The sequence below is a fragment of the Cuculus canorus genome, chromosome 27, assembly GCF_017976375.1.
Source record: "Cuculus canorus isolate bCucCan1 chromosome 27, bCucCan1.pri, whole genome shotgun sequence".
Taxonomy (NCBI): Eukaryota; Metazoa; Chordata; class Aves; order Cuculiformes; family Cuculidae; genus Cuculus; species Cuculus canorus.
In genome coordinates this window covers 250,838-264,389 of record NC_071427.1, presented here as the reverse complement: position 1 = coordinate 264,389, position 13,552 = coordinate 250,838, and the positions used below count along the sequence as shown (strand labels likewise).

Here is a 13,552-nt window from a genome sequence, read left to right as displayed (position 1 = left end):
ACACTGCTCCAAATGACCCCAGTACCGCTCAATACTGGTTCTGGTGATCCCATTACCTACTCAAGAGAAGGTCCTCAGCGTCTCCAGTATCCCCATACTGCTCCCAGTTACCCCAGTATTCATCTCGTTGCTCCAGTAGTCGTCCCAGAGTCCCGGTGACCCTCGTACTGTCACACACACTCTTCTCTCAGTAACACCATGACTGCCCATACAGGTCCTGGTGGCCCTGGCACCTATTCAAGAGGATACCCCCATACTACTCCCAGTGACACGGATACCAAAGCAGAGGGTCCCCATGGCCCCAGCAGTCGCTCCAGAGTCCCGGTGACCCCAGTCTCCTCCACTCTGGTTCCAGTGCCCGCCACCAGGAGCCCCGGCGACCCCCTTGGGCACTGCTTGGAGCATCCTCCTCGGGTTCAGAGCATGCTCTCCGGGCTCGGAGCATCCTCCCTGGGCTCAGGGGGCTCGGAGCATCCTCTCCGGTCTCAGGAGGCTCGGAACATCCTCCCTGGGCTCCGGCTGCTCGGAGGATCCTCTCTGAGCTCGGAACATGCTCTCCGGGCTCAGGGGTGCAGAGTTCCGCTCGAGAGGAGCTCAGAGCGTCCTTCCACGGGCTTGTGGGGCTCGGAGCATCTCCCCGGTCTCAGGAGACTCGGAGCATCCCCCGCGGGTTCAGAGCATCCTCCCCGGGCTCAGGGAGCATCCCTTGGGCTCGGAGAATCCCCCCGGGCTCGGAGCATCCTCCCTGCGCTCAGGGAACTCGGAGCACTGCCCCCCCCCGCCCCGAGCGTGGAGGACTCCCTGCCCCCCGGGCGGCGGGCGGTGCTGCCCCGCGGTGGGGGCGGGCGCAGGGCGGTCCGTGGGGGCCCGTGGGGGCCGGTCAGTCCCTCCCCTCCCCTCCCCGCCCCACCCGGCGGCCGGCGCTGTGCTGCGGGTCGCTGCGGGCCGGGATGTCGGAACGGCGGGGCGCGGGGGGGGCCGGGCCGGCGGAGCTGCCGCTGCGGGCTCGGTTGAGCTTCGCGGCCGGGCATTTCCTGAACGACCTGTGCGCCTCGCTGTGGTTCACGTACCTGCTGCTCTACCTGCATGCCGTGCTGGGCTACGGGCACCGGCTGGCCGGGGCGCTGCTGCTGGCGGGGCAGGCAGCCGACGGGCTCTGCACGCCCCTGCTCGGCTACGAGACCGACCGCTCCGCCGGCTGCGGGCGCTATGGGCGCAGGAAGTCCTGGCACCTGGCCGGTGGGTGCTGGGGACCGGTGGGGCCGGGGGGCAGGAGCAGCACCCGAGCTGGTGGGGGGGGGGACGGGACGGGGGACGGACGGAACCAGGGAGTCTTTGTGGGGTGCCCTGGGTGGAGATGGGGAGCCCCGAGGGATCCTCTCTGGGGGGCAGGAGCAGCCCCAGGGTGCCCCGAGTGGACAGGAGTGGCCCTAGGGGAGCCTTTCTAGGGTTCCCTGGGTGAGAAAACTGAGGGAGCCTTTCTGGGATGCCCTGAGTAAACAGGAATGGCCCGAGGGAAGCGTTTTCTGGGGTGTCCTGGGTGGAAATGGGTGGCCCCAGGGGACCCTTTCTGGGCTTCAGGAGCAGCCTGGGGGTGCCTTTCTGGGGTGCCCCAAGTGGACAGGAATGGCCCTAGGGAAGCATTTTCTGGGGTGTCCTGTGTGAGAAAATTGAGGGTGTCTTTCTAGGGTGCCCCGGATGGAGATGGGGAGCCCCGAAGGAGCCTTTCTGGGGTGCCCTGAGTAGACAGGAACGGTCCCAGGGAAACGTTTTCTGGGGTGCCCTGGATGGAGATGGGTGGCCCTAGGGCTGCCTTTCAGGGGTGCAGGAGCAGCCTCCAGGGTGCCTTTCTGGGATGCCCTGAGTAGACAGAAACAGCCCCAGAGAAGCTTTTTTTGGGGTGCCCTTGGTGGATATGGGTCGACCCGGGGGAGCCTTTCTGGGGTGCCCTGAGTAGACAGGAACGGCCCTAGGGGAGCGTTTCTAGAGTTCTCTGGATGAGAAAACTAAGGGTGCCTTTCTGGGGTGCCCTGGGTGGAAATGGGTGGCCCCAGGGTACCGTTTCTGGGCTGCAGGAGCAGCCTCTGGGATGTCTTTCTGGGGTGCCCTGAGCAGACAGAAGTCCTCTCCTGGGTGCTCTGGTAGGGGGAGACCAGCCTTGGGGACACCTTTCTGGGGTGGGGTTCAGCCCTGGGGATGCCCTGGATGGAGGGGAACTGGAGTGCCCCCGATCTCGAAGATGGGGGACCCTGGGGCAGCCTTTCTGGGGTAGGGGTCAGCCCCAGGGAAGCCTTCCTGGAGTCCCCTGCCCATGGCAGTGAGGACTCCCCCTCGGCGGAGGGGGGGCAGCCACAGGGGTGAGCAGAATTGGGGGTCCTGGGATGCAAGGGAGCAGCCCCCCTATGGAAGGGGGGGCTGTTCTGGGAGTTGTCCCGGGTGCCCTGTCTGGGTGAAGCAGCCCCAGGCAGCACCAGGGCTGAGGTGGGGGAGGTGGGCCCGGGGTGCCTTGGGAGGGGGGGAGACCAGGGGGTGCCTTTCTGGGGTGCCTCATAAGGAGGGGCAACGTCCCCATGGCACTGAGGTGGGGACAGCAGGTGCTTCTGCATCCCCCGGACACCAGTGGCTGAACCCAGACGGGGAAGGGGGACCGTGGTGTCCCCGTCCTGTCTGGGCACTGTCCCCATCCCACTGGCCGTGGCAGGGAGTGCCTGGGTGCTCACAGCCCGGGGATCCCTGTTGTCCCTCGGGCCACCCATGCTTCGGGGGGGCTGCAGTGTGTCCCTGTGTTGGGGTGGCAGGAGTTGGGGTGCAGCTGGTCGATGCTACAGCAGAAACAGAACTGAAAGTAAAACCTGAGCCCCGGGATTTTACCCAGGAGCTGCTTGTGGCTGTCCCTGTGGGTGGCCCTGGGTCGCAAGGCTGGGCACCCCTCGTGCTGCATTTGCAGGGGACAGAAGTGGGTGCCAGGTGAGTAAGGAACCCGTGGGGATACAGAGGTGGTGCTGCCTGGGTATGAATTATTACAGTCTTGTGTTGTGCCCTGGGGTCAAAAAAAGAAGTGTGGGGGCTGGTTGGGACTCCCGTGTCTGGGTCCCTCTCTGAGGGGACAGTGTGACCTGGAAAAGGGGACAAGGACCCTGCTCGGTCCCCTCTGGGCTGGCAGGGGAACAGGACAGCTGGTGAGAAGAAATGCCACTCGCTAGCCAGAGATAAAGACCCTCGCAAGTAACAGCACTGTAAAACTTCGATGCCAAACCCAGAGTGGACCTGTGCAGCAAGAGGACAGTTGTAGTGTGGATGCTTTTATCTTGACCCTGAAATTATCTAGGCCAACCACTTTGTGCAACTGAACTGACAAGGTGCCCAATAAGGTAGCTGCTCTCTCCGGAGTCCTGCTTGGTGGGTCTGGGGGGTGTTGTGGGGCCAGCTTTGTCCCCCACCACAGCGTCACCCCACATCTGTGCCCTAGATTTGGGGAAGTGGCTGGAGCTGTGCTTCCCCTCTGCTCCAGGCTGCTTGGCTCCAGCCTAGTGTGCAGTGAAGGGGAAGTCCTGAATCACATCTCGTAGAGGGGCTGAACTGCCCTTGCCCTGCCGGTGTCAGCAGCATAGATGGAGTTTGGGAGCACAGGGGCTGGAGTTTGGGAGTGCAGGGATGGAGTTAGGGAGCAGAGGCACAGGAGTTTTGGAACACAGAGGGTGGAATTTGGGAGCACAGGGATGGAGGCCAGCAGCATGGATGGAGTTTGGGAGCATGGATGGAGGCTGCAAGCTTAGGGCTTGAGGCTGATAGCATGGATGGCGGCTGCATTTCCCTGGCTGGAGCGTGGACTATTCTAGGAGGTGGTGGCTGTCCCGCTGCTTCCCCTGGCTGGCCATGGTGTGACCAGAGGGGCTGTGAAACCTGTTGGAGCCGGCTGTGCCGGTACTGCTCTTGGCTTTTCTGGTCACGCTGCGGCAATAGTCTTCTCGTGGGAGCGGGTGGCTCATCTGATGGCAACCCGTGCTCAGATCAGAGGAGACGCTGTGAAACCACAGCCTGAGGGGGAGTGCGGGGGGATGTGGGGACACCACGAGTTGCTATCAGTGGCATCTCCCCACCACAGCGCTGGAGTGCCGCTGCCGGTGCCTGTGCCTGGCTTGCTCCACATACCAGCCTGTCTGTCTGCTCCCTGGCTGTTTGGGGGCAGCTTCTTGCCACAGTGGGCTGGGAAGGGTGTGTGATGCTTTGCTGCCTATCTGAGCCAGTCTGGCAGCACTGGCCCAAATCTCCTTTGCCGGGGCATCCCACAGCCTGGCATTCCCATGATCCTGCCCCACAGGGCCTGGAGATGAAAGCCTGAACCTCTGCTGCCTGCCTGGGCAGGGTGGTCTTGGGGGGCTCCTGTGGCCCCACTTGTGAGACTAGGGTGTCCCTAGTACCCCTCTGGCTCACAGCAAAGTCATGTTGGCTTGGACAGACCCAGGGATACGCAGGTGTCGGGGTGCAGCAGACAGCCCTGAGCTGAAGGAGCACAGCTCCATGGGGTGGCCAGTGAGGGTGGCTGGTGGGGGGCACTGCCTGTCCCTGGAGCCATGAGGAGGGGGACAGGAGTCTCCTGTGCATGCGATGGCTTGTGGGTGGCATGGGGCAGAGGAGGAGGCTGCAGATCCTGCCCCAAAGCTCCCCCAGGATGCAGGCAAGTCCCTCACAGCCCCTGGGGACTGCAGAGCCTGAGCTGGCAGGACCATGGGAATGGGGAGGGGACAGAGTCTCCGCGGTCCTGTGGACAGGGCTCAGTTAAACCATCAGCCCTGTAGCAGGGAACAAAGGAAACGTGGTCTGGTTTGAACCTTTTTGGACCCTTCACCTCCCAGTGGCTTGTGTGGGACAGAGACACTGTGAGGTGCCCTGGTCCCTGTCCTTTGGGGAGCTCCTGGAGCACCAGAGCTGGCTGTGAGCTGGTGCTGGGTGCCTGCCGGGATCCTTGCTCCGGATAGATCCAAGTTGGACTGGAATTGTTGCTGTCTGCCCTTGGCACAAGGAGAACTGCTTTCTGCTGGCCCTGTGGCAGCTGGGAAGTGATGGAAAGGAGGAATTGCTGTTCACGATTGAGAGGAGAAATCACTTGTGAGGAGGAGGATCTTGCAAAGTCCCCTGGAGAGGGGACCCTGGGGACCTGGCAGAGTGGCTCCGGGTTCCCTCAGCTATAGGAACAAGATCCCATGACTCTTCGGCAGCGGTCGGTGAAGCTGGGGGCATGCAGGACAGGGCACGTGGCTGTCTCCGCATCAGCACCTGGGGAACAATGGAGCATCTCAGCAGATTCGCTCTATAACCTTGTGAAAGGAGAGGGAGAAGCCAGCCTGTCCCTGCCTGCGCCACCGGGCGTCCCCACGCTGTCATGCAGAGGGAGGAGCATGGCTCTGCTGTCCCTGACTCAGCCAGGACGTTCCTGTGGCTCAGCCTGGCATGGGGGGAAGATCTGCTCCTGTTTTCCCTGTCACATTGGGGGTGGCTCTGGCCATCTCTCTTCTGCAAGCATGGAGGGAGCGTGGCTGCCTCTGCTACCCCATGAGAGAAGGGACAAGGGGATAGACGGGCTGGCCTTGCACCCTCAGGACAGCCTGGAGCCTTCCTGGCCCTTGGGGCACCTTATCACCCTTAGGGAAGCAGCAGGGCAGCGCGTGTCCTTGGGGCTGCTTATCTGCAGGCTGGAGGTAGAAGGAGAAGCCCTTGGTGGCTGCATGTTGTGACAATGTGAGGGTTTGTCTTCTGGTGTTTTGAGGGGGACAGAATGGATGTGAGATGGTGCTGCACTTTGTGCGATGAACTTGACTGGAGAGAAGTGTGCTGGTGTGTGTCTGGCTGGCTGGATGTGAGAGCGAAGGACATCACCCTATGCAGGGTGGGGTGAGGGGAGGTCTGGGGCTCTTGTGTCTCACCCAGCTGAGGAAAGGGGCCCACCTTCCTGCGCAGCCCTGAGGGGGGGTAGGACCTGTCCTAGCAGTGGGCTGACCATGTCTGTCCTGCTGTGTCTGAGATGACTGGGGCCATTGGGATTCCAGGGAAACAGAGTTTGCAGCCTCTCACTGCTCTGCTCTCTTCCCAGGCACCACCTGTGTCCTCATATCCTTCCCTTTCATCTTCAACCCCTGCCTGGGCTGCAAGGAGAACACACCACAGTGGGCAGCCTTTGTCTACTACCTCCCTTTCATCCTCATCTTCCAGTTTGGCTGGGCAGCCACACAGATCTCTCACCTATCCCTCATCCCTGAGCTGGTGTCTAGTGACCATGAGAAGGTGGAGCTCACAGCTTTCAGGTGAGCAGTGCCCGACCTGAGTGTCCTCTGAGCCCAAGGAAGCACCCTGCCTGCACCAGGTCCCACCACTTGTGTGACCAGAGGTCCCCTGGGTGCCGTGGCACACTTGAACCCTTGGTACGGCAGAACAGGACTGAGCTGTGTGCGTGTCTTGCAGGATAAGTGACACTGGTTTTGTGGGGTGGTGGCCCAAACCCTTTGGTGCCTGGAGGGAATGTCTTGATGCCAGGGGTGTTGGTGACACAGCCTGCGGGGACTAGAGGGTGATGCTCACAGGGAAGGGAGGGACCGCCCTGGGATGTCCCCATGTAGCTGCCCCTGAGGAGAGCATGGTCCGGGGCCAGGCTGGGCAGCGCACACAGCTCCATCCATGGAGCCCAGCTCAGTGCCGCTTCTCTGGCAGGATCAGGCTGTGGGATGCAATGTTTATTGGATGGAGTGGAGCTTGGTTTTCTGCCCCAGAGGGAGGAAGTTCCCCTTCCAGCAGGCGAGCAGGGATCACAGCACCAATGTGGGCATGGGGTTGCCTTGGGGCCAAGGGGTCTGGCTCTGTAGGCAGCAGATCAGGCAGCTTGGGGTGTCCTTGGGGCAGAGGTGAGCTGTGACTGGAGGGTGGACAAGGGATCTTGGTTTCCTCCCAGTCATGCCCCAAGACTTGGACTGGGCATGCTGGGAGATGCACCAGTAAGGCCAGTGCCTGGCCAGATACTGCGTGCCTCAGCAATGACACTGGGGTGCAAAGCTGCCTGGCTTGGAAGGCAGCCTTGGGTCGAGATGTCCCCACCACGCCTGGAGCTGTGCCCATCCCTCTGCATCACCCTGAGGTGCTGTCTCCTCTCAGGTACGCCTTTACCGTCATGGCAAATATCACTGTTTATGGCCTGGCCTGGCTCCTGCTGAACTTCCAGGTGGACCAGCCTGACCGCACAGAGCACCTAGGTGTCCAGGATGTCCCTATATTTCGGGTAAGTGGCAGGGCTGGGGGCCTGGGGTCCTTTCTTCCCTGGGTGGGACATGGCTGACCTGTGGAGGTACTGGAGGCATCACCTCGAATCCTGGGTTCAGTTTTGGGCCCCTCACAACAGCAAGGACATTGGAGGGCTGGAGTGCATTCAGAGGAGGAGAATGGAGCTGAGGGAGGAGCAGGAGAACAAATCCTGTGAGGAGTGGCTGGGTTTGTTCAGCCTGGAGAAAAGGAGGCCGAGGGGAGACCTCATCACTGTCTACAACTGGCTGAAAGGAGGGTGTGGTGAGGTGGGTGCTGGGCTCTTCTCTGAAGTGACAGGCAACAGGATGAGAGGGAATGGTCTCAAATTGCTCTAAGGAAGGTTTATATTGGATATTAGGCAACATTTCTTCAGTGAAAGGGCTGTCAAGCACTGGCAGAGGCTCCCCAGGGAGGTGGTTGAGTCCTCATCCCTGGAGGGATTTAAAAGATGGGCAGACAAGGTGCTCAAGGATTTGGTTCAGTAGTGGACAGGTACGGTTGGACTTGATGATCTCAAAAGTCTTCTAACCTAGCAATTCTATGATTCTGTGAAACAGCAGTGCCCTGAAATCTCAGCTCCTGCTCTGGGCAGGGGCCACACTGAGTTCTCCCTGGGTTTTTGGGAACCCCTCTGCATTGATCAGATTGCTGCTATGCTCACCCCCTCTGTCTCACCTAGGATCTGTCCCTCATTGTGGTGGGGGTCGGGGCTGTGTTCTCCCTCATCTTCCACCTGGGCACCAAGGAGAAGCCATATGCAGGCTCACTGCCTCAGCCGGAGGAGAACATGTCCCTGCTGCAGAAGGAGCCTACAAGCCCCGCACACCCCCTGCTGATCTGGAAGGACTGGCTGCTGGAGCCTGCCTTCTACCAGGTACAGCTGTGGGCAGGGCTCGTGGCACCTGTCCTGGGCCGCTGCCCTGCCTGGGCGCTGCAGGCATCCTCTGGCAGTGGGATGTGCCCCTAGTGCTGGTGGGGGTGGAGAGATGGGCTGTACTGGGTACCCACCTACCACGTCAGAGGGCCTGTCCCCTTCTCAGTGGGGATCTGACCTTATTCTTATGGGGATGACCTTATTGCTCTGTACAAGTACCTAAAAGGAGGTTGTGGTGAGGTGGGTGCTGGTCTCTTCAACCAAGTAACCAGTGATGGGAGGAAGTGGCCTCAAGTTGCACCAGGGGAGGTTCAGGTTGGATGTTAGGAAAAATTTCTTTACCAAAAGAGTGGTGAAGCATTGGCAGAGGCTGCCCAGGGCAGGGGTGGAGTCACCATCCATGAAAGGGTTCGAAAAGCATGTAGATGTCATGTTCAGGACATGGTCTAGTAGGCATGTTGATATTGTATTGGTGATTGGACTGGATGATCTTAGAGGTCTTTTCCAACCATAACAATTCTATGATTCTATGATCTTTGCCATGACAGGGTTGGGCATGGCTGGTGCCAGCCATCCCTGCCTCCAGTTTGCACAGGCTGAGCAGTGCTGCCCTGCCTCTGTCCCCTCACAGGTTGCGGTGCTTTACATGTCTACCCGGCTCATTGTCAACCTGTCCCAGACCTACATCGCCATGTACCTGACCAACTCGCTACTGCTGCCCAAGGTGGGCACAGGGCAGGTCCCTACCTGTGTGTTGAAGTTGCATGAGCAGGGCTACTGTGCCAACAGTCCGGAACTCATCATCTCCCCATCCTCATCTCTTGCAGAAATACATCGCCACCATCCCACTGGTGATGTACGTCAGTGGCTTCCTCTCCTCCTTCCTCATGAAGCCTGCGAATAAGTGGATAGGTCGAAATGTGAGTGCTTGGGGCCTAATGAGGTTTGAGTTGGACCCAAGGAGAGGCCCAAGGGCCAGATCCTGACCACACAAGTGAGCAGAGCACTCGGCATGCCTGAGCCTGGCTGGAGACCAGGAACCCCCTATGTATTGCCCGCAGATGATCTCGTGCTGCAGTGTGGATCCTCATGGGACAGTGCGGGTGGTGGGCAGGGTGAAAGGGCATGGGCCTATCCTGCACATCTCTGAGCTCAGGGAAAACGATGCTGGTCCAGAGTCAGTCCATCCTGTGCAGCCCTGTCAGGGCTGGGAGGACTCTGTCATGTCCATGAGAGGCAGAAGGGAGGGTTTGCCCCAGCCACCCTGGGCAGGCATGGGGGTCTACCCCACCAGTGCTGCAGCAAGCAGCGTTGTTCCCCAGTAAGCACCCACCTCTCCTGCTGGTTTGGTGTCCCCATGCCCTGTGCAGGCACTCCAGTGCTTTTAAGCTGTGGCCAACACTGTAAAACAGCCTGGACCACTGCAAGGCCCTTGCTCTTTGGGGGCTTCTTGTTTAAAACCAGCTGGAAGAGAGCCTAGGCTGTTTCCAGCAGGTCTTAGTGGGCTGCCATGCCCTCGCCACTCACCCCTGCCCTGCTGGGTGCCAGCTGAACTGGGGTCTGAGCTCTTCCTTCTCCCTCTGCCTGTCCCCCTGCTGGCCTGGAGCAGCTGACCTACTCCGTGGGCATCCTGGTGGTCTTGGCCTTTGCCTCCTGGGTGACCCTGGCCAGGGAGATGGGAGCAGAGATCTACGGGGCGGCTGTGCTGCTTGGGGCTGGCTCTGCCACTATCCTGGTCACCTCCCTCTCCATGACAGCAGACCTCATCGGCACCAACACGGTACGTCTGCTCCTCTCGGCTGGGAGGGACTGGGGTGGCACAGTGGGGCTCAGAGACCGCAGGCTGGGACAGTTACCGTCACGAGGTTGGGGGGATGGAGACCGCTGCGAGGGGTCCCTGCTGTGGGTCTGCAGGCAGCCCTATCCCCTGTGCCCAGCTCTGCTGTAATATGGGCTCTGCCCATGAGAGGGCACAAGGCTCTCGCTGCCTGCACTGCCGGGCTGGCCTCTGGAAGGGGCCGATTAGGTTTTATCTTCCCTTGCAGCACAGTAGTGCGTTCGTCTATGGCGCTATGAGCTTCACAGACAAGATGGCCAACGGCCTGGCTGTGATGGTGATCCAGAACCTGCACCCGTGCCCGTAAGTGTCCATGCAGGGCGGGAGCCCTCCCGGTGGCAGATGTAGCCATATTGCTTGAGGGCCAGGCAGCAAATATCCCTGGTTCAGAGTGGGAGATGCTGATTTGCCTTAAATCCTTCCTAGACTTCTGTTCTGGCCCTGGACATGGGCTGCATCTCTGGGATGCACAAAGAGGTGTGGATCTTAAGGTCCGGGGTGCAGCACTTTCCTTGGGCCTTTTTCTGTGTGTCCCAATCTGAACTATTCCTGACACCGAGGACACAGGATCACTGTCGGCAGCCCCAGAGCACTTCGGCAGCACTGGGCCCGGCTTTGGTCCCCGTCACCAAGCCATGTCCCTGCCCTCTCCCTGCAGGACTGAGCTCTGCTGCCCTGCCTGCATCAGCTTCTACCACTGGGTGATGGTGTTGGTCACGGGGGGCATTGCCATTGCCGCCATCGCCTCTCTGTGCTGCATCATGGTCTGGCCCATCCGTGTCCGCTACTGTGAGTGGGACTGGGGACACTGGAGGGGAGCAGGCATCTGGATGGGAGCCCTGGGAGCGCTGTGTCCTGTGCCAATCTGGACTAAAGCAAAAGTGTCTTTCCAGATGGCTCTGGCTATGGGGAGGTGGTGGGAGCCCTATCCCAGCACAGTGTTGAAGCAGGGTTAACTGCGGGGATTCTGGTGGCACAGCCTGCGAGGGGACCCTCTTGGTAGGCAGGCAGAGAAATGTCACCATCCTGCTCTGTTGCTCCTGGCCCTGGATCTGGGGGTTGTGCCTCTTTGCTGCACCCTCCTGGAGAGCAGGATCTGCCCCTGCTTGGCCCTGCGACAGCTGTTCTGACCCTGGCACCCCGTGGGTCACTGAGGGGTGGCGGGGGCTGCTCCATGTGCTGGTAGCCAGATCTAGGGGCAGGGGCTGGGAATGGGGGACCTGGACACCGGTGCTCAGCACCAGCTCAGGAGCTGCCTCTGCCTCGCTGGGAGCCTGTGCCTTGCTCTGGGATGTGGGAACAGGATAGCCATCACTGTGCTGCCTTGCGACGCACTGGTAAGGTCCTGGAGCCAGTGTCACGAGACTCCAGAAGGTCCATGTGAGCATGTAGCGGGAACCCCAGCAGCTGCAATGGCTTCTAACCTGTCCTTTCTCTCCTATCCCGCAGATTCCATCTGCCTGCAGGGGATGAGCGGAGTCGAGACTTCATACGGCGCGACGGAGAGTGTAGAGGGGGAGAGGGGGAGCGGCACCGTCAACTGAGCAGGGCCCATGTCCTCAGCTGCTGCCGCACTCTGCCAGAGGGTCCCCTGGCACAGGGGTGTGGCCCTGCCCTGTCCCCCACATTGGACTGGAGTCCCTGCACCCTGTGCCTGCCTGGGGATGCATGAAGGCATCGCCTGTGCTTGTACCAGTTTAACACTAGAAGCCCTCGGGCTGGGCTGGGGTCGGGCCAGGTGCCCGGCCTTGGTTTTAATGCGCTTTGTAAGGTCAGTATGTACAGAAGCACTTTTAACGGAGGAGAAGGAGCAGAGAAAAGGAAAAAAAAACCAAACAACAAAGCACTTCTCAGCATGGGTCAAAATTAATGGAGTTCAATCCAGCTGGAGGCCGGTCACAAGTGGTGTCCCCAGAGCTCAATGCTGGGTCTCGTCCTGTTCAATGTCTTTATCAGTGACCTGGATGAGGGGATTGAGTGTACCTTTAGCAAGTTTGTGGATGACACTATACTGGGAGGAAGTGTCAATCTGCTGGAGGATAGGGAGGCTCTACAGAGATCTGAACAGGCTGGACCAATGGGCTGAGGCCAATGGGATGAGGATTAACAAGGCCAAGTGCAGAGTCCTGAACTTGGACACAAAAACCTCATGCAGCTCCAGACTTGGGGAAGAGAGCCCGGTGGAAAAGGACCTGGGGGTGTTGGTCAACAGTGGCTGAACATGAGCCAGCAGTGGCCCAGGTGGCCAAGAAGGCCAATGGCATCTTGGCTTGTATCAGGAACAGCGTGACCAGCAGGAGCAGGGAGGTGATTGTGCCCCTGTACTCGGTACTGGTGAGACTGCACCTCAAATCCTGGGTTCAGTTTTGGGCCCCTCAGTACAAGAATCATAGAACCATAGAATGACCAGGTTGGAAAAGACCTCTTGGATCATTGAGTCCAACCATTCCTATCTGCCACTAAACCATGTCCCTGAGCACCCCCTCCCTGGGCAGCTTCTGCCAGGGCCCGATGAACCTTTCTGTGAAAATTTCTTCCTGATACCCAGTCTGACCCTCCCCTGGTGCAGCTTGAGGCTGTTCCCCCTTGTCCTGTCACCCGTCACTCCCTCAGCCGCTCCTTATAAGACTTGTTCTCCAGCCCCTTCCTCAGCTTCATTGCTCTTCTCTGGACACGCTCCTTCTTGGAGTGAGGGGCCCAGAACTGAACACAGGATTCAAGGTGCAGCCTCAGCAGTGCTGAGTACAGGGGCACAATCACCTCCCTGCTCCTGCTGGTCACACCATTTCTGATCCAAGCCAAGATGCCATTGGCCCTCTTGGCCACCTGGGCACACTGCTGGCTCATGTTCAGTCGGTGTCAACCAACACCCCCAGGTACTTCTTCTGCAGGCAGCTTTCCAGCTACTCTTCCTCTAGGCTGTACCTGCACAGGGTTGTTGTGCCCCAAGTGCAAGACATTGAGCGGCTGGAGTGCATCCAGAGAAGGGAACAGAGCTGGAGAAGGGGCTGGAGAACAAGGGTTACCAGGAGCAGCTGAGGGAGCTGGGGGTGTTCAGCCTGGAGAAAAGGAGCTGAGGGGAGACCTCATCACTCTCTACAAGTGCCTGAAAGGAGAGTGTGGTGAGATGGATCCTCAGCTCTTCCCCCAAGTGACAGTGACAGGATGAGAAGGAATGGCCTCCAGCTGTGCCAGGGCAGGTTCAGATTGGATATTCGGAAAAAGTTCTTCCTGGGGAGGGTTGTTCAGCACTGGCAGAGGCTGCCCAGGGAGGTGTTTGAGCCCCCATCCCTGGAGGGGTTTAAAGGATGGGCAGACGAGGTGCTTAGGGATCTGTTTTCATAGTGGACAGCAGCGGATGTACTCGATCTCAAAGGTCTTTTCCAGCGTAGTGATTCTATTAAAGACCTGAGTGCCCAGGGTCTGGGGGGAGCCCCGACATGGCCACCCTCAACAACGATGGCGACCGCGACCGCAAACAAAATGGCCACAACGCGGCAAGGCTGGAGCCGAGGGACCGCGTCCTGGGCTTGTGTCCCGCCCCCTGGGGC

General features: G+C 59.8%; 1 protein-coding gene across 3 annotated transcripts; it reads left to right on the top strand.

Annotated features, from left to right (window-relative positions):
• Positions 1–898: 898 nt before the first annotated feature.
• Positions 899–12,205, top strand: MFSD12 (major facilitator superfamily domain containing 12). 3 transcript variants are annotated; one of them, XM_054050508.1, is made up of 10 exons: positions 899–1,239; positions 6,092–6,302; positions 7,144–7,267; positions 7,970–8,164; positions 8,796–8,888; positions 8,992–9,084; positions 9,774–9,944; positions 10,210–10,304; positions 10,660–10,790; positions 11,451–11,683. In XM_054050508.1, the coding sequence occupies exons 1-10, from the start codon at positions 951–953 to the stop codon at positions 11,543–11,545; spliced, it is 1,497 nt and encodes a 498-aa protein (XP_053906483.1). In that variant the 5' UTR covers positions 899–950; the 3' UTR covers positions 11,546–11,683. The 3 variants fall into 3 exon arrangements, with proteins under 3 accessions (XP_053906483.1, XP_053906484.1, XP_053906485.1); XM_054050509.1 differs by lacking the exon at positions 10,660–10,790 and having other exon boundaries at positions 11,451–12,205; XM_054050510.1 differs by lacking the exon at positions 8,796–8,888.
• Positions 12,206–13,552: the final 1,347 nt, after the last annotated feature.

Coding starts and splice junctions, on each gene's coding strand:
- MFSD12 (XM_054050508.1), top strand. CDS start 951: ATGTCGGAACGGCGGGGCGCGGGGGGGGCCGGGCCGGCGGAGCTGCCG. Junction 1,240..6,091: donor GAAGTCCTGGCACCTGGCCG/GTGGGTGCTGGG, acceptor CTCTCTTCCCAG/GCACCACCTGTGTCCTCATA. Junction 9,945..10,209: donor ACCTCATCGGCACCAACACG/GTACGTCTGCTC, acceptor CTTCCCTTGCAG/CACAGTAGTGCGTTCGTCTA.